Source organism: Apodemus sylvaticus, chromosome 1 (assembly GCF_947179515.1).
Source record: "Apodemus sylvaticus chromosome 1, mApoSyl1.1, whole genome shotgun sequence".
Taxonomy (NCBI): domain Eukaryota; kingdom Metazoa; phylum Chordata; class Mammalia; order Rodentia; family Muridae; genus Apodemus; species Apodemus sylvaticus.
The window spans coordinates 132,713,581-132,735,130 of record NC_067472.1 but is presented as its reverse complement, the minus strand read 5'-3'; the positions used below and the strand labels follow the sequence as shown (position 1 = coordinate 132,735,130).

General features: G+C 47.8%; 1 protein-coding gene across 9 annotated transcripts in view; it reads left to right on the top strand.

Annotated features, from left to right (window-relative positions):
- The window catches only part of Akap13 (A-kinase anchoring protein 13), a 283,839-nt gene extending 266,776 nt beyond the window's left edge, over positions 1–17,063 (top strand). For 8 of the 9 annotated variants that reach the window (XM_052160563.1, XM_052160546.1, XM_052160555.1 and 5 more), the window contains 8 exons: positions 2,091–2,285; positions 5,647–5,808; positions 6,442–6,512; positions 6,952–6,996; positions 8,416–8,463; positions 9,437–9,886; positions 11,452–11,785; positions 12,908–17,063. In XM_052160563.1, coding sequence (XP_052016523.1) covers positions 2,091–2,285; positions 5,647–5,808; positions 6,442–6,512; positions 6,952–6,996; positions 8,416–8,463; positions 9,437–9,886; positions 11,452–11,785; positions 12,908–12,957 — 1,355 coding nt within the window. In that variant the 3' untranslated portion in view covers positions 12,958–17,063. The remainder of the gene's footprint in view (positions 1–2,090; positions 2,286–5,646; positions 5,809–6,441; positions 6,513–6,951; positions 6,997–8,415; positions 8,464–9,436; positions 9,887–11,451; positions 11,786–12,907) is intronic. The other variant, XM_052160538.1, reaches the window with a different exon arrangement.
- Positions 17,064–21,550: the final 4,487 nt, after the last annotated feature.

Here is a 21,550-nt window from a genome sequence, read left to right as displayed (position 1 = left end):
CCAGCACTCTAGAGCTGAGGATGGAGGATCCAGGAATAAGGCCAGCCAGAATTATGTATCAAGACTTGTCTCACGACAAACAGAAAACAGATAAGATTCCAGCTCGGTCATTAAGTACACACCCACTTAGCCCTGGGATGTTTGACCTTTGAGGGCTTTAACTGTGTCATCTACACAATGGGAGACAGGACAGCATGAAACACTAGTGGGTAACTGAGCACTCCTCCAACAGCAGCGCGTCCCTTGTCCCTGAGCCATCTGAGCTCATCTGTGAGTATAACAGTAGAGAAGGACAGGGAATGCAAAGAGTGGAACAGACTAACTCAAGAACTCCCAAATATCTTTTCCGTTTTAACCTTAGCCATGACTATAAAATATTGCAAGTTCTCTATGACAAGACATGAACAAAGTCACCTGTGTCCAAACCACAAACATCTATCTAGGGCTGGTGTATGTGTGTGTGTATGCGTGTGTGTATGCATATATGTATGTGTGTTTTGCCTGTATATGTCTGTACCTCATATCCATGCCTGCTGGCCAGAGATACCAGAAGAGGGCATCATATCCCCCAGAGCTGGAGTTACAGCCATTTGTGACTAGCCAGTGAGTGCTATACCTGCTATACACCTGTTTTCAAGTGTTGAACCCTTTTAGGAGAATTGCTTGAGGAAGTAGAGGTACTTCTGGAAATGGACCACTTGGGAAATCCATAGGATAAGTTAGTGAGAGATGAGTAGGTAAGCAGGCAGATGAAGAAATAAGGTTGTTAATCAAAATGCTACTTCTAACTTCAACCAGAGATGCCTGTTAGCAAAGAACCATGGTGAATGCAAAGATGTATGACTGTTGAAGATGCTGAGAATAAGTCAGTGACAGTGAGTGCTCAGCGCTGAGCACCACTCCCTTTTACACCACTCCCTCTGAGGTCTGGAGCGTGGTGGAGGAAAGGCTGCAGGAAATGTAAGAGCTTCAAGATAGGGAGAAGCGCAATGAATGCTGGTTTCTGGGATGGCACAGTGGTTACAATCAGCACTCCACAGCAGCTATGTCTGCCGTCAGTGGGCCCTAGGAGTCAATCAGGGATAGGGGCTCTACCCCTTCCGCCATAGAATTGGAAGGAAAAGTAGTTGTGGTCTTAAGTCCCATTGAGGGGCTCATCAGACTCACAGTGATGATCCTAGTTAAACTCAGTCAGAAAACAATAAAACAGCAAGTCGTGGATGTAGGAAAATGGAAAATGACTTGAGATCAGATATTAGAGGTAGGAAAGAAATTAGGATAAAAGAATATACTTTATACATGCATGAAATTGCCAAAGAACAAATTTTAAAAAAGAAAAAAAGAAAAGAAAACCCACTAGACAGCTGGATATGAGTGATGGGGCAGGATAGGCAAAGATACCGTTTTACCAAGCTGGGTAACTTGGGAGATAGAGTGCTAAGGAAGAAACTGTAAACTAGAGGTAAATCAGCTGGAAGGGTTAATTTCCGCTATCCTGATAGTACCCTCTTGGTTGAGATCCTCACGTGACACTTAACACAGTGGCCTGACGTTCAGAAAATAAAGCAGGTGTAAGGGTGCTTGCTGGGGATTATCAGCATACAGGAGGCAGCTGACATAGTACAAGCCCCCGGAGGGAAGCGTGTATGGTAGAGAGGCCTCCAGCTGTGCCACTCCATCACAGACCCATATGGGCAGGACCCATAAAATGCCCCGGAAGAAACTGATATCCTCTGGGCAACACGGTTAGAATGTTTTAGAAAGAGGGAATAAATATCTGTGCAGGAAAAGACTAAAATGAGTAACTCTTTAGGTTCTGTAATTAAGGTGGTTGCAGGAACGTGGCACCAGTGCCAGATGGTGGGGAAGAGAGCAACAGTCAGGAAGGGAGCAGAGACAAAGGGCAGAGCAGACTCAGAAGTGCTGCTGCTTCACAGAACAGAACCCAGGGCAGCAGCCCTGTGCTCAGGATGAGAGGCATCTCGTGTCGTGGCCCTTCCCTAAACCACCACAAGGTGGTGCTCATCTCTCGGTCAGCTTGTGATCCACAACTCCAGCCGAGTTAGATGGTTTCTCCATTTGTCCTGCAGAACAGCTTCAGCAGAAGGACCAGCAGATCCTCCTCTTGCTGGAAGAGAAGGAGATGATTTTCCGGGACATGACTGAATGCAGCACTCCCTTGCCTGAGGATGGCTCCCCAACACACAGCCCGAGAGTGCTCTTCCGCTCCAACACAGAGGAGGCTCTCAAAGGAGGACCGCTGATGAAAAGTGCAATAAGTGAAGGTAATTTACCCCAGCGTCCGCCCCTCCCTATGCACACACACTATGTGCACACTAATATCCCCTGCCAGTTTCTGCTGTTAATAAATAAAGCACCCGGACAAAGAACTTCCCAGGATCAGTGTAGTAAATTGTCATGTAAACTTTATCCCTTATAACAACTAAGCAGGCTAAGAAATAAAATGTGGCAGATACCTTGAAAGCCTTTGCATGTCCCCATCATACCTAACTTCCTCCTAATTTCCCTAGTGTGTATTAATAATCACTTAAATATTTTCCCTTCTTTCTGGTTGTTTGTTTAAAGATTTATTTATTTTATGTATATGAGTACACTGTAGCTGTCTTCAGACACACCCGAAGAGAGCACCAGATCTCATTACAGATGGTTGTGAGCCACCATGTGTTTGCTGGGAATTGAACTCAGGACCTTGGAAAGAGCAGTCAGTGCTCTTAACTGTGGAGCCATCTCTCCAGCCCCTTTTTGTTTTTATTTTTTAAGCTATGTTAATGTATTTTCTGTGTGTGTGTGTGGGAATACACATCCTGTGGTGTGCACATGAAGGTAAGAGGACAGCTTGGGGAGTCTGTTCTCTGCACCATGTGCGTCCCAGAGATCAAACTTAGGTCATCAGGCATGACCCCATGGTGAATGGACAGGACTGGAGGCAGGAGCTGGCCCAAGCCATGGAGGGTGCTGCTTGCTGACTTGCTGGCCTGCCCACTGCTCCATCTTGTGGAGGCATTTTCTCAATTGAGGTTCCCTTCTCCCAAATAAGTTTAGTTTGTGTCATGTTGACATAAAACTCCCCTTGCATGCCTGCTGAGCTCCCCCATGTTTGCCCTGAACTTTATCCTTGGAGTAGCTGAGCTTTTTGAACCATGGGTTGGATGTTTCCATATGGCACTTTCTGTCCTCTAGATCTTTCAGTCACAACTGGTTTCAGACGCTGAATTACTCAAACTTGATGAATTTGATAATGTGTGTTCTGTGGCGCTGATTCTTTCCCAGGGGGGCATCGGGTCCTAGGTAGTCCTTTTCTGCAGAATAGAAACCCTGGGATAGAAGGCTGAATGCTGTGGGGGAGGGTGGTTCTCCCTTGTATGCCAGTTTTCAAGATAATAAACTGGTTTGTGCAAGTCCTCTGCTAGGCCTGCACTGTGTTGTAGACATGTTATGAGGCTGCAGTTGTAGCTCAGAGATGGAGCTCTGCATGCACAAGAGGCCTTGTGATCAGTCACTAGCCCCAAAATAAACTTGCTATCGTGGGTTCTAGGTCTCTGAGCAGTTCCCAACCTCATTTAAAGGTCAATGTCCCCCACTTGCCAGTGGTACTCCTGTGTCTGCTAAGTCTGCGCATGGCCGCAGTGCAGAACTTGCTTGCTGGAGTTAAGGGAATCGTTCTTTCAAGAGTTCTGGTCTCCTTTAGTGAAAAATATTTGAAGATCACAATCAAGGTACCAAGGATAGTATAGTAGTTACTGTGAGGTTTTAGTCATTACTCTGTTATCCTTTTCAGTGCACGGAGCTAATCAAATTACAAATTACAGGTTACAAATTACAAATATCTGTCTGTTGACCACATATGGGTATTCTTTCTCAAAGATACCCATATTATAGAATTAGAATAGCCTCTATTGGGGCTGGAGAGATGGCTCAGTTTAGGTAAAGGCACTTGTTGCAAAGCCTGATGACCTGAGTTTGATTCTCAGAAGCCACATAATAAAAAAGGGACCTCCACACTATGTCCCTGACTCCTTGACACGCATGGACCACCACACACACACAGAGAGAGAGAGAGAGACAGAGAGACAGAGAAAGACAGAGAGAGAGAGATGATTTTAATTAAAAATAATGTCCCAATCATGCTTTAACACTAGTACTAGTGTAAGAATGATACTAGTATTCTTACCAATACAGTTCTTACTACATCCAAGGCAGACTGTCTCCCATACCCATCCCTTCTTAAGTAGTTACACTGTGTCTACACAGGGTCTGTAACCATGCATATGCACTCTATTCCTAGCCCGGCGTACAATATTTGTTTTTAAGCACATTTTTATAGATTCCCATGTGTAGGTCACTGTCCTCAAAGGGCCATCAAAATAATATTTCTGACTCCTTTATTGATTTGAAAGGATCTTCTAGAAATGAAATCTTTGGCTAATATTATCATACCTGAGTATATCAATTACTCTCATGTCACATCATTTTTCCCATCATGCTCAGAGGCTGGTAACAGTTTCATTTTCTCCATATAAGTCACATGTTTCTTGCTTAGATGCCCAAAGGGTATTTTGTTTGGTTTTTTTGTTTTTTGTTTGGTTTGGTTTTTTGGTTTTTCGTGACAGGGTTTCTCTCTCCTGGAACTCACTCTGTAGACCAGGCTGGTCTCGAACTCAGAAATCCACCCACCTCTGCCTCCCAGAGTTCTGGGATTACAGGTGTGCGCCACCACCGCCTGGCAAAATTGTTACTTTCTATAATGTTTTTTGCTGTGCTTGGGGACAAATTCCTTAAATTCCAGCATTCTGTAGGCAAAGGCAGGTGGATCTCTATGAGTTCAAGGTCAGCCTGGTTTGCATAGTACTCTGTCTCCCAAAAATACTAAACTTAAAAAGAGTTTCCTCACATCTATTTTTCTATTATATTTATTGTTTTTAATACCTTATTTAAAAAAAGTGATGTTTCCAGCACTTGGGAGGCAGAGGCAGGTGGATTTCTGAGTTCAAGGACAGCCTGGTCTACAGAGTGAGTTCTAGGACAGCCAGGGCTACACAGAGAAACCCTGTCTCGAAAAACCAACAAACAAACAAAAAAACCCAAACAAACAAAAATGTGATGCTTGCTAACATTTTCCTTTGTGGCTCTGATTTCCTCTGGGCCTCCTTCCTCATCCACCCCTGTTGTTCCTGTTCTGCTGTTCTCTAGCTTCAATGTCTTCTCCACGGGCCCTGCCCCAGGGACAGTCTCAAGTTAACAGTTAAGGGTTACATTGGAAGATCCCCACGTTTGGGGCATTCTGCCCCTGGAGTCTGCCTGCTCTCAAAGGAGCAAAACCAGCTAGTTTTACTCACTGTTCTCAAACCAGCTCGCTTTTCCAGGCCTTTCAACTACCTTAAAACCACTCCAGAAACCATACTCCTCCCAGTAAATTATTCTACTTTCCTGTTCCCTTACAGATGTTTCAGGCCCAAGGTAGTAAAGGTGAAATTTATCCCTCCATTTCCATCTAAAAATATATGGTGTCCCATTCTATGGGATTTTCTAATCCAGGCTGTATATAACACATGTTGCCATAATATCATTTCTTCTTAATGGAAGAAAGAAAGATACCCAGCTGAGTGTTTTGTGTGCTTTTTGCAGTGGAAATCCTTCAGGGTTTGGTGAGTGGGAGCCTTGGTGGCACACTTGGACAGTCCAGCAGCAGCCCTGTTGAGCAGGAAGTCATGGCTGCACCCATTTCGTTGCCCCGGAGAGCAGAGACCTTTGGAGGATTTGACTGTCATCAGATGAATGCTTCCAAAGGTAAACCATCCATTATTCCTTGGCATTTCACAGTGACCTGGGTTCTGGTAGCTCTGTCTCCTCTGGCCCTCCATCAACAACATGAGAGTCAAACACTCACGAAGTCCAGAATTGTGTTCATCTGGGACCATGAGCTTCTTGTTGTTCCTCAGCTAAGCTGACTCTGGCTTGAGCATCTCTAATCTGAAAATTTGAAGTCCAAACTGCTTCAGAGGTCAAAACCTGCTAACATGTCCCAGTTGGGAACTCTGCACTTGAAAAGTTTCAGTAAGGACACAGCATGCTCAAAATACTGTATACCTGAGTTCTGAGCTCTGAGCTCTGTATGTTAAAGTTTGTATGGTCAGTCAGTAACTTTGTGTCTGAACCAAAGTCCCATCTTCCACATGTTAAAGATCTTTACGTGCTCACTCTTCTGGCCCCAAAGCATCAAATAAGGGTTGCTAAGCCGTGCTTGCTGCTTGGTTGGATTTAATTTTCTTGCTTCTCCATTAGTAAAACTATGCATAATGGCCTAGTACCACTGAGTGTCTCCTAGTCTTTTTTTTTTTCAATTATTACTAGGATTCAGAACTATAACTACCCCTTACTGTACTGTTTGCTTTAAGCATATGTGTTTGGTTTTTTGTTTAGGAGGTGAGAAAGAAGAGGGTGATGATGGCCAGGATCTCAGGAGAACAGAATCAGATAGTGGCCTGAAAAAGGTATGGTTTTCTAGAGAAACTCTCAGGCCTGTGAACTTGTGGGCACCTCCGTTCAGTTCATTGCCTTTTGAAATATTTTCCTTTGATCTGCCTCAGATACTGGCTTGCTAACCATAATGAAATTCTGTTTTCTAGGGAAAACACATTCTTATAGCAAACCATACAGTTGAGAGGCCCATCTTACTGGCACTTTGGGGCTCCTGTCCTTTTTACAGACCCAATTCCACTCTGCCTTGGCAGGACCATCATTAAATGGCCTGGTCGGTGACCCCAAATGATCTAATGTTCTAGTTCAACTTCTCTTCATGCCCTCCATGGGAATGCCATGATAGAAAAAAAAGGAAAACCGGAAGTATAATGTGACTTCTCAAAGTTACATTGAGTACAGTTTTACATCACATTTTTCATTTTTAAATGCATTTTTATTGTTATTTTATAGGGTGGAAATGCTAACCTGGTGTTTATGCTTAAAAGAAACAGTGAGGTAAGGATTCTATGAGCTACTTAGAATATTTATTGGATTAAGAACATTTTTGTTTTCCTTTTACAACTATCTTGTGGCTATAAAATGTATAACTGAGAGTATAGCTGTCTATTCTCTTGGCTTAAGCCACTGTCCTAATGTTTTGTCTCTTAGTGCACCAGTGCCATTTTCCCAAGACACAGCAGAGCCGCATCTTTCTGCTGGTTAATCCCTTCTCTACTTTTTTTTTTGTACACTGTATTTGTTATACCACTCTTCGGTTCTCCTCATGATGCTGCATGAAGGGGGGTAGTGTGTACAGCCAGGCACCTCCAGCCTCCTTTCTCTGACCAACATTGATGACTGCCATCCTTAAGTTGAAATTTCCTTGGTTTAATAATTTCAGATAACATTTCTTGATTTGTGCATGTGCATATGTGCAGTGTGGATTGAAGCCAGAGCCTCAACCATTGAGCTGTACTTCTAGCCCCTGAGTACTTTGTAAGGTTTTATGTAATTGACTATTTGTATTTCTTTTATGAATTGATAATTTGTGTTTCTATCATGTTTCTGAACTAGGATATTTCTTATTTTCTCTTTTATTTTCTTCTAGCTCTTTTATGGTTTTCCTTTTTTATAATTTTGTTGTCAGGTTTTTTTAATTATTAATTTATGTATGTGAGTACACTGTAGCTATCTTAAGACACACCAGAAGAGGGCATCAGATCCCATTACAGGTGGTTGTGAGCCACCGTGTGGTTGCTGGGAATTGAATACAGGACCTTTGAAAGAGCAGTCAGTGCCCTTAACCACAGCCATCTCTCCAGCCCCTTTTTTATTATTTCACTGTATGTGTGTGGATGCTTTTGTGAACTACTTGCATGTAGTGCCTACGGAGGCCTGAAGAGGGCAGTGTATTCCTTGAAACTGGAGTTACACAGTTGTGAGCTTCCATGTGGATACCTGGAATGAACCTCTGGAAAAACAGCCAGTGCTCTTAACCCCAAAGAGCCATCTCCCCAGCCCTTGTACTTGTAATGTAAATGGAAAGTATTGTATTTTGGTTTAGTTTATGTATGAGGCAAAGTTGCTAACTTTTTTCCAGAAATGATAGTTTTCTTAGAGAAGTTAATTGAATGTTTCCTTTTGGCTTTGTTCATTCATACACTTAATATAATTTTTAAGGGAATTTCTTTTAACTTTGAGGTATATAATATTTTTATGCCAGTCATTTTATAAAGTGGAAGTTTTGTGTAGTGTCTTTAATAGGTGAATACATGCACGGACGCATGCATTTCTTTGATCTTGGCTGCTTTCACCCAGTTACTCTCTCACGTTCCTTCAGTTTCCCAAGATTTCATTAAAGTGCACTGTCTTCTGAAGACGCTGTAACCATTGGCGTGCTAGACCCTGAAATGAATATTTACTCCTTTGCTGCAGGTTGTGCGGAGCATTGCTCACCTCCACGAACTCCTCAGCATGCTGCAGGTACGTGTGCGGCCTTTGTCTAGGAGCTCGCTGGTCGTTCTGTTGACCTCAGTCTCTCGGGTTTAGAAATTACGTGTTGGCAAATAAGCCAAAGAAGACTGGCTTCCAGTTAAGGAAATGAAGACATTGCAGCATGTGAGGCCTTCCTTCCTTCCCCAGAGGCTGTCCCGCCTTAGACAGCCCTTTCTAGGGCTAAGAGGCTTTCCTTACCCCTCTGGTATTTGTTTAGAGTGGCTCTCATACTCTTCCCAGGGACTGTCCTCATTCTGTTCCCTTCCTTTCATGAAGAGTCTACCTGTCTCCTTCCTACCTCTCCCTCCTACACAACACATACACTCATCCCACCCCAAAGTAATATCAAGAATTTCAGAAGATGTGGGGCTGGTGAGATGGTTAAGCAGGTCTACATGCCTGCCTTGATGACCTCAGCTCAGTCCTCAAGACCCACAGGGTAGGAGAATTGACTCCATGGGGTGTCCTCTGACTTCTACATGCTCCCTTTGGCACATACTTGCTTCCACACACAAATAAATTGAAATACATATTTTAGCTTAAAGAGAAAGACAGGCCAGGCAGTGGCAGCACACGCCTGTAATCCCAGCACTCTAGGAGGCAGAGGCAGGTGGATTTCTGAGTTCGAGGCCAGCCTGATCTACAGAGTGAGTTCCAGGACAGCCAGGGCTACACAGATAAACCCTGTCTCGAAAAAACTAAATCCAAAAAACCAAAGGGGCGGGGGGGGGGGGGGGGGGGGAGGAGAAAGAGAGAAAGACAAAGACAGGCAAGCGGGCTTGGCAAAGTTGAATTCTCGTATCTTTGACACTATTTGAGAACAACCAAAGTTGCCCTGAAGCATATTATTACAAGACCACACCCTTAAAGCTTAAGGGGAGGGCCATTCTGTCCCAGTGTTCCCTGTAGGCGGCTTTTCTCCTGGACCTGAGTTCCCTGACTGTCCCCTATGCCATGACAGGGTGTTGTGCTACAACAAGACAGCTACATTGAGGACCAGAAGTTGGTGCTGACAGAGAGGACACTCACAAGGAGTGCGTCCCGCCCCAGCTCTCTCATTGAGCAGGAGAAGCAGCGGAGCCTGGAGAAGCAGCGCCAGGACCTGGCCAACCTGCAGAAGCAGCAGGCACAGCACCTGGAGGAAAAGCGCCGACGGGAGCGTGAGTGGGAGGCCCGTGAGCAGGAGCTTCGAGACCGAGAGGCCAAGCTGGCTGAGCGGGAAGAGACAGTCCGCCGCAGGCAGCAGGACCTGGAGAGGGACCGCGAAGAGCTCCAGCAGAAGAAGGGCATTTACCAGTGCGATCTAGAGAGGCTGCGGGCTGCCCAGAAACAGCTGGAAAGAGAGCAGGAGCAACTGAGGAGGGACACAGAGCGGCTCAGCCAGAGGCAGATGGACCAGGACCTTTGCCAGGTACCCAAGAGCCTGTGCCAGACCACCAGACAGGGAGGCAAGGCTTCCTGCTGTGAAGACCAGGGAGTGACTGGGGGGGGGGGGGATATAGGCTTCCTTCCCTAAGAGCCGCAGTGACCGGGGGTGGATATAGGCTTCCTTCCCTAAGAGCCGCAGTGACCGGGGGGTGGATATAGGCATGCTTCCCTAAGAGCCGCAGTGACCGGGGTGGATATAGGCATGCTTCCCTAAGAGCCGCAGTGACCGGGGGTGGATATAGGCTTCCTTCCCTAAGAGCCTCAGTGACCGGGGGGGGGGGTGGATATAGGCATGCTTCCCTAAGAGCCGCAGTGACCGGGGTGGATATAGGCATGCTTCCCTAAGAGCCGCAGTGACCGGGGGTAGATATAGGCATCCTTCCCTAAGAGCCGCAGTGACCGGGGGTGGATATAGGCTTCCTTCCCTAAGAGCCGCATGAAGTGAACAGAAGAGAGGTTGGTGTGGTGCAGCGCCTTTGCTTTACCCTGAACATGGGGAGGAAGTGAAGCTCTCACTTCAGGAGATTGATGGTGGGAGTATAGCTCAGAGAAGTTAATGGTCCTTCATGCTAGCAAGCACTTTTACCAGCCACCAGCCTGCGTCAGAGTAGCCTCAGCATATCTGAGAGAGTGGCCTCGCCCTATATGGCACATGTAAGTCAGGCATGTCGCTACAATAGGAAGCATAGCAAGGATAAGGGAGCCCTTAGGACCTGCCTGCCTGCGATCAGGAGTCAGCAGTGCTCAGTGACAGATGGAGGAGCCCAGAAAATGATAGAAGGTGGTCACCTCTCTTGTACTCAGATGACATCTTGGGCAAGGAACTCCACTCACCTGCATTCTGTCTAGTGCCTGATTTGGTTTGATGCTGTTGCATGCTCTTTTCTGTATAGCCTGCTTGTTCGGGAAGACTTTCTGTCTTTCAATATGCTGCCTCTGACGTTATCTCTGTAAATGAGATAATCTGATTGCCCTGAAACTCGGTCCGTAGAAGCAATAGATGGCTTGGGAGTGTGCACATCATCCTGTCTTTTAAAACTATGATCATGCTGCCCTTTAATTGACCTTGGACTATGAAAAAAAACTGAAGTGATGTCTCCCAGAGTCGGGGACAGTCTGCTTTCAGGAGAGCCTCTCAAACACTTAGCTGGGAGCAGCAAGTGGCTCTGTTGCACTTACCAGCAGAAGGGTGGATGGATCCACTCAATCCTAATAAAATCAGCAGGACTTTGACAAGGGAGGGGGTTCTCAGGCAGCAGGACACAGATGGGATGACACGCTTCTGCTGACCCTCTGGCCTGGCCAGGCTCATAGTCTCTGTGCCCTGGAACAATATCCTGTATTCCTGTGTGCATTGGTCTTTAAATGAGCAGCCATGCTGTTTCTTCATGGTGTGGGAGTTCTTTCCCCATCAAAAGTATAAATGGGGTCAGTATTGGAGGTAGTAGTTTAACATGCCCTTAGATAACAGTTCCATGAAGTCTTGACTACAGTCAGTTCCTCAGAATGTGGCTTCCGGTTTAAATGCCTTCTCTTGAACATGTGCAGGTTTCAAATAGACACTGCAGACTGATGCGGATTCCATCCTTCCTGCCCAATGTGGATGAGTTCCCCTCGCCGTCCGCACCTTCTTCTGTAACCAAATCAGGCTCACTGGACTCAGAACTCTCCGTGTCTCCTAAAAGGAACAGCATCTCTCGGACACAGAAAGATAAGGGGCCTTTCCACATACTGAGCTCAGCCAGCCAGACAAAGGGTCCAGAGGGGCAGAGCCAGGCCCCGTCCAGCACCTCCACTTCCACCCGACTCTTTGGGTTAGCTAAGCCAAAGGAAAAGAAGGAGAAAAAAAAGAAGAGCAAAGGAAGCCGTGCTCAGCCTGGTGGTGAGTTGTCAGAGTGGGTGGCGAAGGGCTAAAAACCTCACAGTTCGGGTATACAACTGTCAAACTGACCGCCGCCCACCAAGCCCACTCGCCAAGATTACGTGTTCAGGGACAGCAGAGATGACCCATGTGGTAAAGTGCTTGTGTCTCCAGAGGCGGGAGACAGAAGCAAGAGGATCCCTCAGCTCGCCCACAAACCAGTGTAGACACATTGGTGAGCTCCAGCTGCAGTGAGAGACCCTGTCTCCAAAATAACAGGAAGCCTCTGGCATCCGTGCACATAGAGACACATTTTTTTAAAAAAGTGCTTCTGCGAGGGCAGGAGATCTAGATGCCTGAGGTTAGTTAGAGTCACTGCCCTTACAGAGCTCAGGCTCAGCTCCCCACACCTGCACAGTGGCTCACAGCCATTTGTAACTCCAGTCCCAGGAGATGTGAGGCTCTCACTGACCACTACAGGCTGAATGTATGCGTGAACGTGGTATACATACATACATACATACATACATACATACATACATACATACGTACATACGTACGTACATACATAAAAACATTCATAATCTTTTCCAAAAAGGACGCTGGTCAATAAGTGACCAAGACCTTGTGTTTTGTACCTCTGCATGCATAGTGCAGGTCTCATTTCTCAAGCATTCTCCCAGCTGGGAAACTAACTCACCTACCTGAAGTCCTTCAAGCCCTCTCTGCCTTGCTAGGCTTACTCTAGCAACCAATAACAGTAGCATCATTGGGTGTTGAGCCTTCAGATGTGTAAGGCAGAGCTTATGCTCGTTTCCCAGGGAGAGGTTAGAAACGAGCTGAGGGCTTCTGTAATGGAGCTCCCATGAGCTCTGTAGACTCCCCGTTCGTACTTCACATTGTCCTGGGTCCTGTGCTGTGCCTCACAGTAAGACTGAACGCTCACTTCTGTGTGGGAGAGTTCGGTTTCTGAGGCCTAGTTACAAACATGAACACTAGTGATATGTGAAAGTTAATCACTTTGCAAATTCTAATCTATATGTGCCAAGAACCTCTAATCAGTATGTACCTGTCCCAACATAGAAACTTACAGGAAGTGACATCAGCAGGGCCCTGTTCTCACTCTTGGCTTCATGGTTGCAGATGGCCCTGCTTCAGAAGGACCAGCAGAGGGTGAAGAGATCTTCTGTTGAACCATTTCCTCTACCAGGGCAGCCGCCTTCCAACCCTGACCTGACGGTGGAGCCTCGGGGCCCTCCTGCTGCCCCTGTGCACAAGTCTCTTACACTGGACGGCCACTGCCCCCAGTGTCCAGTCCTCCTGAGCTACCCCAGGCCTGGACAAGAAGGAACAGCACCTGTGTAGGGGTGGGGATGGACACTCAGACTCCACTTCAGCTATGACCTGTAACTGCCCAGGGCTTGGGGGGCCCTGGCTTTACTCAGGGTATGACACTGAAAGTAGCGACCCTAGAAGTAGGTAATAGTTTGAGACGTGTCAGGATTCCCTAAAGGCCCAGAGGGTTTTTCCAAATGAGGTCTGAAACCCTACCTTGCATTTTGGGGGAATACAACCAGAATCAAAGAGCAGATGGTGCAGACTGTGTACAGTGGTCATCTTCATGTACACATGGACTACACCGCTGTGTACAGTTCTTCCCCAACATCAACATAGCTTAGGCCAAGAGCAAGCATCTGGCTGGCCAGGTAGCGGGTGGGTGTTCAGTATTCCACCCTGTGGTCCTCTGAGATTGGGTCCCTTGAGATGGCCCCTGTGCACACACCACCCCCTTTGTGTGTATTCCTCATTTCATTTTAGGAAGAACAACAAATGTTTGTGAAACCAGCAAGAGGCTTGATGTCTACCAAAAAGCATGGTCTGCACTGTCTGTGTCTCTGCACTCTAGGCTGAGCTCTCTCAGTTCTTATTCAAATCAGAAAGAAACATGCTTCCTGTCCTAGATGCCTGTCTACATGCTCTGGGCACAGAGGAGGTAGAGAGAGCTCTTCACCACTGTCCCCAGTATGACACTTCCTAGTTGTTACTGGTCCCTATGGGAAAGCATGCACCCTGTTAATGCTCCCAGCCACCTGCCCGGGACTAGCCTGGACCCCGAGGCTTCTCTGGGACTACTGGCAAAAGTAGGTTCCTTAAGTCTGTCTGGTGGTTTTGCCAATGCAGAGGGGAGCTGGCCCTTGCGCATGGCTGTGTGCACCCCGTCAGTCACACATCCTCCTCACACACGGTTTTCAGATGCAGTTTGCTTGGTTGGTTGCGCTCTTCCCCTTGAAGCTGTCAAGTGCTGCCTGTCTCTCTTCTCGCCCTCCATCTCCATGTGTTGATCTGTGCATGCTTCCGGCCTTCACCAGCGCGCATGTGCAGGGCAGTCCATTGGTAATGTACCCTCTAAGCTGACATACTCCCCGCGAGGGACTCGCTGAGGCCTGGGCGTCACTGTGGCCTTCATTTCCTGGTTTTGCCCTCAGAAGCACAGGGCTCTGAACATATGTGCAGAGACCAGCCTGTGACTTGGTGCTTGTCGGTGACCTGCAAGCCGGCCTTGCAGGGACAGAGATTTGTCTTTCAGTTTACTTGAAAGAGTTCTGCTTTAAAGTTTTTAGCCTAAATTTGTTTTATTTATTTTGTTTGTGTTTTGTTCTATTTTATTTTGAAAGTGAACCAGTACTGGCCCCACAGTTTCCACCATCTTTTCAGTACAGAAATGATGTGTCTATCCAAGTGCATGATGGTCCTGAGGAAAGCCAAAGTCGAGATGGGGTGGTCCCTTCTGTCCCAGGCCCATTTTTTCATAAGGAACATTTGTTATCTTTTTTTTTGGAGATTTTTAAAGTTGCCCCATTGGCCACTTTTGCCTGTTTTTGACAAGATTGGTTTGGCTCTTTAAAGTCTGGGGGTTTTGTCTTGTTGGTTGGTTTTTGTTTTTGTTTTCCTACTAAAATTATGGTGTACTTCCCTCAAGAACCTTAACAGCAGGAAGCTGGTTGCTTCCTTCTCCAAGTCCAGCTCTGACTTCCCGGCTGTCTGTCACTGCAGAGCCTGCCACACCTCAGATCCACCACAGGGTTTGACTGGCTGCCCTTGTCCCTGCCTCAGTCTCAGGGAGACTGCACCCTTCCACAGGAAGCACTTCCGCTTGGCGGAGGAGCCTGACTCCCACCTAGACTTGACAAAAAATCAGACAGAGCCCTGCCCTCTTCCCTGTGCAGAGGTGCAGAGGTGCAGAGGGAGGCCAGTAACCGCGCCTCCAGGATCACTCTGACACACGCAGTGAGACACTGTCTACCCCGGGAAGCTTGATTCTGTGCCCCTGCCTACCCCATCCCACCCCTGCCTGTGCCCTCTGACCCAGCCAGCTATGTTGTGTTTGGCTTGCTTTGGTTGTTTTTAAAAACCAATTTCACTTCTACCCACATTCCCCAAAACAATGGTCAGTGACAGTTGGGAGAAGTTAAAATCCAAAGTATCCTCTGCATGCCCCTAAGCTGCCAACTTCCTCCAGGGAGAGAACCACTTGCCAAGAACTGATCCACCTGCCACACCCCCTGCCACACCCCTCAGAAGCCTGTCAAGCTGGGGAGTTGCTGCTGTGCTCTTCTTGCCTAGGACCCTGAAGAGTGCTGTGGCTGAGGCAGCGGCCAGCCTTCTGTGGAGTCCCTTCTCTGAGAAGGGTGGTTTTCTAGGGACCAGGATTATGTCCTGTCCTGTTCCCCATACTGAGAAATCATGATTTTATATCGAACAAAAGAAATCATTGCATTGGGGGACAGGTGGAAATTGACCCCAGCCTTGTGGAATCTAGTGAACTTTCTGGAAAATTGCATCTTCTCTCAAAAATTATAATCATCTCAGTAGTTGTCATCCCATCTGGGTGACATGTGCACTTTAAATAACCTCTCTTGAGCTGGCTTCATCTTTGAGACAATCAAATCTGTTAACTGTTTTCTTAGAAGATGGAGAGGGTTAAAATAAAGCCGTGCCAGCATGCCCCACCTCCCCACTCTCACGGAAGTCGCCTGCAGGGAGGAAGCCTCACCCTGACTGATGTGTTTGTTTCAAAAGGTACGAACTGAGTCTTTGTGGGCTACACCACTAGTGCTGCCCTTCGCTCATCCCGCCCACCCCACACTGGTTGTTCCCGGCCTCCCTCATAGCAGCAGCAAGCACACGTGTTGAACCCTTCAGAGTAACATTAGTGCGCACAGGCTTAGTAAAGGACACAACCTTGACCCATAGGCCAGAGCTTGCCCAGAGTCCTCTCCATGCAAGTTTGTAATGTCTCCTCCTCCTATCCCAGATGCTCCTGTGCCCTCACCCACTGTCCTTCCAAGGCTCTTGCTTGGTATTTCATGACTAAGTTGCCTTTGACATGTACCTAGAAAACAGTCCTGGAGTGTGGGCTTCCTTGCCTGGACATCTGCGCATGGGTACTTTTAAGTGAGGCAGTGACACATACACACACACATGTACACACCCACACGTACACGTACACACACACACACACACACACACACCTGCAGACTGCAGAGACCAAGGGCGCAATGTGTTTGGGTTGAGCTCCTTGTTTTCTTTCATGTAGCATAACATTCCTAGTTTGCTAGACTTTGGAGTCTGCCACCTGCTGGCCAGGTGGAGAAATGCAAAGTATTCTAATGCTGCCATAAAGGGGGGGGAGGGGTGGCAGAGGCCTTTACCTGCACTCACAAGATTTACTATGTCAAATGATGGACAGGTCCTGAGTTATTTCTCCATCTCAACTAAGGTGTAAAGTGGGTGGCCCCCACTACTGCAAGTGTGCCCTGTGGAGAAACCAGGCAGGTGCTACTGCCGCAGACCCCAGAGGGTCTCTGCAGGAAGCACAGAACCTATGCCTTAGAACCCTCCTAGCCTCAGCTGCCCTGCTGCGGTTACCACCTGCTGGGACGGGCCTAGCCCAGTTGGCTTGTCTCAGGTTTCCTCCTGAGGCCTGGGCTCTGCAGAAGGGCAGGATACACCTATACCTCTGTCTTGTTAAGTCGTCTCCAAATGCTGTATGAACATTTCTGTACTAAGCCCTGTTAAATAAAAAGTCGGGTTAAACCCAAGCGCTGTATAGTAATTTGTAATTATGTATAAAGTGAAGCAGTTTTGAACTGTAAAGATTTTCAGTGTGTTTTCTGGAAAGTCGCCACAACATACTGGCTTTGTATTTTATTTATCATCTTTGTAGTTACTGGCTTCTGACTCTTGTAAAGTCCCCCTCAGACCTTTCAAAAATAATAAATGTCCTTTGAAATCTTGACCTGCTGTGATGTATTTGTGGTAAAGGAGTATTCACCTCCCCACCCTGGCAAACCCTCTGTTTCTGTGCTTTTGGGAGCAGGGCATGAGGAGGAGTGGCCTCCCACATCAGTCAATGCCAGGAGCTCGCCCCAAACCTGCAGGGTCACTGACCCATCTACCCTAAGTCAGAGTCCAAACCAACTTTCATGAAGTCAGTACAGTAAGGTTCAAGCTGCCTACTGTCTGCATGTCCCATCTTGGTTAACTTGACCTCGGAGCACGTCCCGTGTGCCTGGAATACAGCACGGGCGTGCCAGGTAAGACCGCTGGTCCCCATGCACAGCTTGGGCTGCTGTCCCCAGGCTTGGCATCCTACTGCTGTGAGTCTCATCCGGACAGATGAGCTAAAAGGCTCTTTGGACATTAAGGAATTATACCATCTAGTGGCACAGAAGCCATGGGCAAAGCTCCCTGGGACCCTAACTCTGCCACCTCCATCCCAGCAACCAGCCTGCCAGGGTCTCCAAGGTCCCACTCTGCCCGTAAACTCAGAGGCCCATGCATTGCTTAGCAGAAGCATTTGTACCTTAGCGATAGCCATTCCCCCTGTAAGTCCCCTTTTCAACATCTTCTGCCCTTGGGTGTCTTACTCCCCCACCAAGCGTCTGTCCCTCCCCAGTGGGTCTGATTGCAGACTCAGCTTGAAGAACAATGGTTCCTGTACAGGCATTCACCTCCACTGTAGCTGGTTCTGAGCCAGAGGCAAGGCTCGTCTGGGAGTCAAATCTGGGGTGGGGGAAGTGGAGGGAGGAACAGGAACAAAGCAAGGCTCCAAGAACCCTGGATGGCAGTTCTGTAGGATGGTACCCTCCTGCTGGTCCCAAAGGGAGACCACTGTGCATAGGGCCTCCACCACAGTACAAACCTGATCTGTGAAAGTGGCCATTGCTGTTTGAAAGTCCCCATCCCAAGGATAGCCAGTTGTATCTTTTCTTTTAGGGCCCTTCAGGGAGGCTCTGCCTGAAAAGCCACGTGACTGCTTCACCCAGCCAGCCAGAAGCCTAAACCCACAGTAGGGAAGGGACGTTAGGAAACCACAGAGACTACATACTTATCCAGAGAAGGAAGAGCTTGCAAATGAGGAAGGCAGGCTGCTGTCCCTGGTCTTAACATTTCTTTGACAGCAACAGCAAAGCTGAGCATAGCAACAAGCTGTGGACATAAGATCCCGGTGGTCCCGCACTAGGGCCTGGAATTCACCTCTCGGTCCCAACTGTTCTGCCAAGAAAAGGCAAGTACAGACCGGGAAGGGCCTGGCAGTGGTGAGTGTCCCAGCTTAGAGGAGGTGGGGTCCCTTCTGCCATCCCCATTCCCAGGATATCCAAGTTACAGCCCCACCCACCCACTTTCACATGGCAATTGCTTCACACCGCTTCTAGAAGTTTGGGCTTCTCTTTGCAACTTTTTCCTAGAAACCATTTACCCAGCAGGGATCTGGGAGCCTCCTGAAAATGCCAGTAGAGAGTTAAGCCTCATTTCTCTCCTTTGTGTAGGAGACCAAGCTGGGAAATCAGATTTTCAATAGCCTCCTCTTGGAGATTCCCCTTTTGCTGACCCCTTGTTAGAGCCTCTTTTACAAGGATGATTATGGGAACCAATTAGTCCTTATCTTAGATAAACACCTGAGGTTGTTAGAGAAGAACCAGCATTCCAGAAAGGCCATAAGATGCCTCCAGCCTCTGCCAGCCTGCAGCCTGCATCCACACCTTCTGTGCCCTAAATCACTCTCCTGCAGCCCCTCCTTATCTCTCCTTACAGTGGCTTAAAACTCGGCCTTCTTCCCGCTAATAAACAGACCTTGACATGAACTGATGCTTGGTCTCCCCCCTGTCTCTCCGGCTCATTTCTCTCTTACAGGCTTGGGTCCTCCTCAGGTCTACGAATAACTAGGTCCGCGAGCCGGGATACCTTTGTCTCCTTTGAGCCACCCTGAACTGCCCACCCTGCCCAGCCTCTGAATGAAGTGGGGCCTGACCACCTCAGAACAAATTGAGTCCCTGTTCTGACCACAATATAGAAGTGTAAACCCAATAAACCTTTCCTCTTCAACTTGCTTTGGTCATTTGTTTTTGTTTTTGTTTTTGTTTTTAAATCATAGCAATAGAAACCATTGCTAAGGGCTGGAGAGATGGCTCAGCGGTTAAGAGCACTGACTGCTCTTCCAAAGGTTCTGAGTTCAAATCCCAGCAACCACATGGTGGCTCACAACCATCCATAATGAGATCTGAATCCCTCTTCTGGAGTGTCTGAAGACAGCTACAATGTACACACATATAATAAATATGTCTTTAAAAAACAAGAAAGAAACCATTGCTAAGACAAGTGTGTGTGTGTGTGTGTGTGTGTGTGTGTGTGTGTATGATGGGGGTGGGGCACAAGTTGTGTCATGAAGTGTATGTGGATATCAGAGGACAGCCTTGTGTAGTGAGTTATCTCCTTCCACCTTTACATGGGTAGGTTCCAGAGACAAAGTCTCAGAGCTTCAGGCTTGCACAACAAGCCCCTTCACCCACTAAGTCACCCCTAATACTTGTTATTAGCTGGGCAGTGGTGGCACATGCCTTTAATCCCAGCACTTGGGAGGCAGAGGCAGGTGGGTTTCTGAGTTCAAGGCCAGCCTGGTCTACAGAGTGAGTTCCAGGAGGTATGCACCACCACTGCCCAGCCTAAATGTTCATTCTTTTTTTGTTTGTTGGGGTTTTTTGGTTTTCTTTTTTCAAGACAGGGTTTCTCTGTGTAGCCCTGGCTGTCCTGGAACTCACTCTGTAGATCAGGCTGGCCTCAAACTCGGAAATTTTCCTGCCTCTACCTCCCAAGTGTTGGGATCACAGGCGTGTGCCACCACTGTCCGGCTCTAAATGTTCATTCTTAATGAGTAACAACACACAAGAATTTTCTGCAACAGTTCTGTTCCCTAATAACATGACAGTCTCTTGTATCTTTTTATGTCAAAATGCCCTTACAGGTGTAGCAGATACAGAGCATAATGCACCTCCACTTTGGGGACAATGGGTCCCAAAAATAGCCCAAGCCTACCAGAAACTGCCACCCAGGACAACAAAGGTACCAACAGCTATGCACGGTGTACCCTATAGCACGACCACAGATGCCAACGGAGCTGCACAGTATCAGACCACACACCACTCAGGAAAACCAAATGGAAGCTCCAGGCAGTTTCAATGGAATTCAGAATGCCACCTTGTGAATGGTATACGGATGGCTGGGTGAGTGATGGTGGCGACTGCAGTGACATGAAATGAACAGAAAGGCGTACAAAGACAGCCTATGCTGCCGGGCCTTTGTCAATAGAATTCAAGGGCATGATCCTTTCCGCCACTCGAGCCTTGCTGTGGGCCTCCCCTTGGGACTACCCATTCTTAACAAGTCCCTTGCTACTGTGAAGCTTTCGTTGTCTGAGCAATGCTGTGATATTCTGGACAGGTGTCAAGTGTGTCATATACTGTTGTAAAAACAAAACAAAAACACTTGGGAGGGGGCAGCACAAGGGAAGAGCAGCCAGGGTGGTCACAGTGCTGGGAAAGGCCTGGAGAAGTGTCTCGTGGGATGTGAGTCCACAGCAGCCTCTGGGGTGGGAGCTCTGTGTGGACTCTATGCTGACAGAGTCCTGGAGCCCCAGCGCTTGCAGGAGTAACCTCCCCACCTCCCACAGGCAGCCCTACAGCCAAAGGCTGTGCTGCTGGCACCGAGGGACCCCTGTTCTTCCTCTATCCACCATTCTCAGGTCTGGCAATGAACCTCAAGGTTTTGCATGAATGTCATATTCCCTCCAGCCCAGGGCTGCTGGTGACAGCCCAAGCCTCTGGAAGCTTCATTCCACACAAGCTGCCGGCTGCAGCTTTGGAAACCTGAGCTCAGGTGACGCTGGAGAACTTCATTTCTCTGCCTAGACTTAAAAACAGCCTGAACTGCTGCCGCCTGGAGCTGGAGCTGTCGGCTTCTGGCCCAGGCAGGAAGAACCACACAGTCTGTGGGATAAAGCAGAGGGAGAAGATGAAAGCCCACAGTGCCCTCCTAGCCTGGCCAGGCATGCACCACCAGAGTAAAGTCTGAGCAAATTCTCATGAAAAGACTGTTTGTTTGAGACAAGGTCTCACTCAGCATCTTCTGTGGTGACCCCTGAAGACTGAACAGACACAAGCCACAAGTGGCTCTTCTGGAAAGCCTGAAGGCCTGAGAGTAAGAGAAAGATGAGTCCTTGTCTCAGCTCTGAGCTCACACCTTGTGCCCTGCCTGCCCCACACATCACGCACAGCCCGACAGGGCTGGGGCATCTCCAGTCACTGTAATCTTCCTTCAGCTCACCAACAGGGCCATCCAGGGCATTCGATGCAGTGTCTCCAGAGTCGGGAGAGCTCAGAGCTCACAAGGGGTCTGACAGCTACCTCTGCATGGGTCTCTGCAGTAAAGTAGTGCTATACACATGTA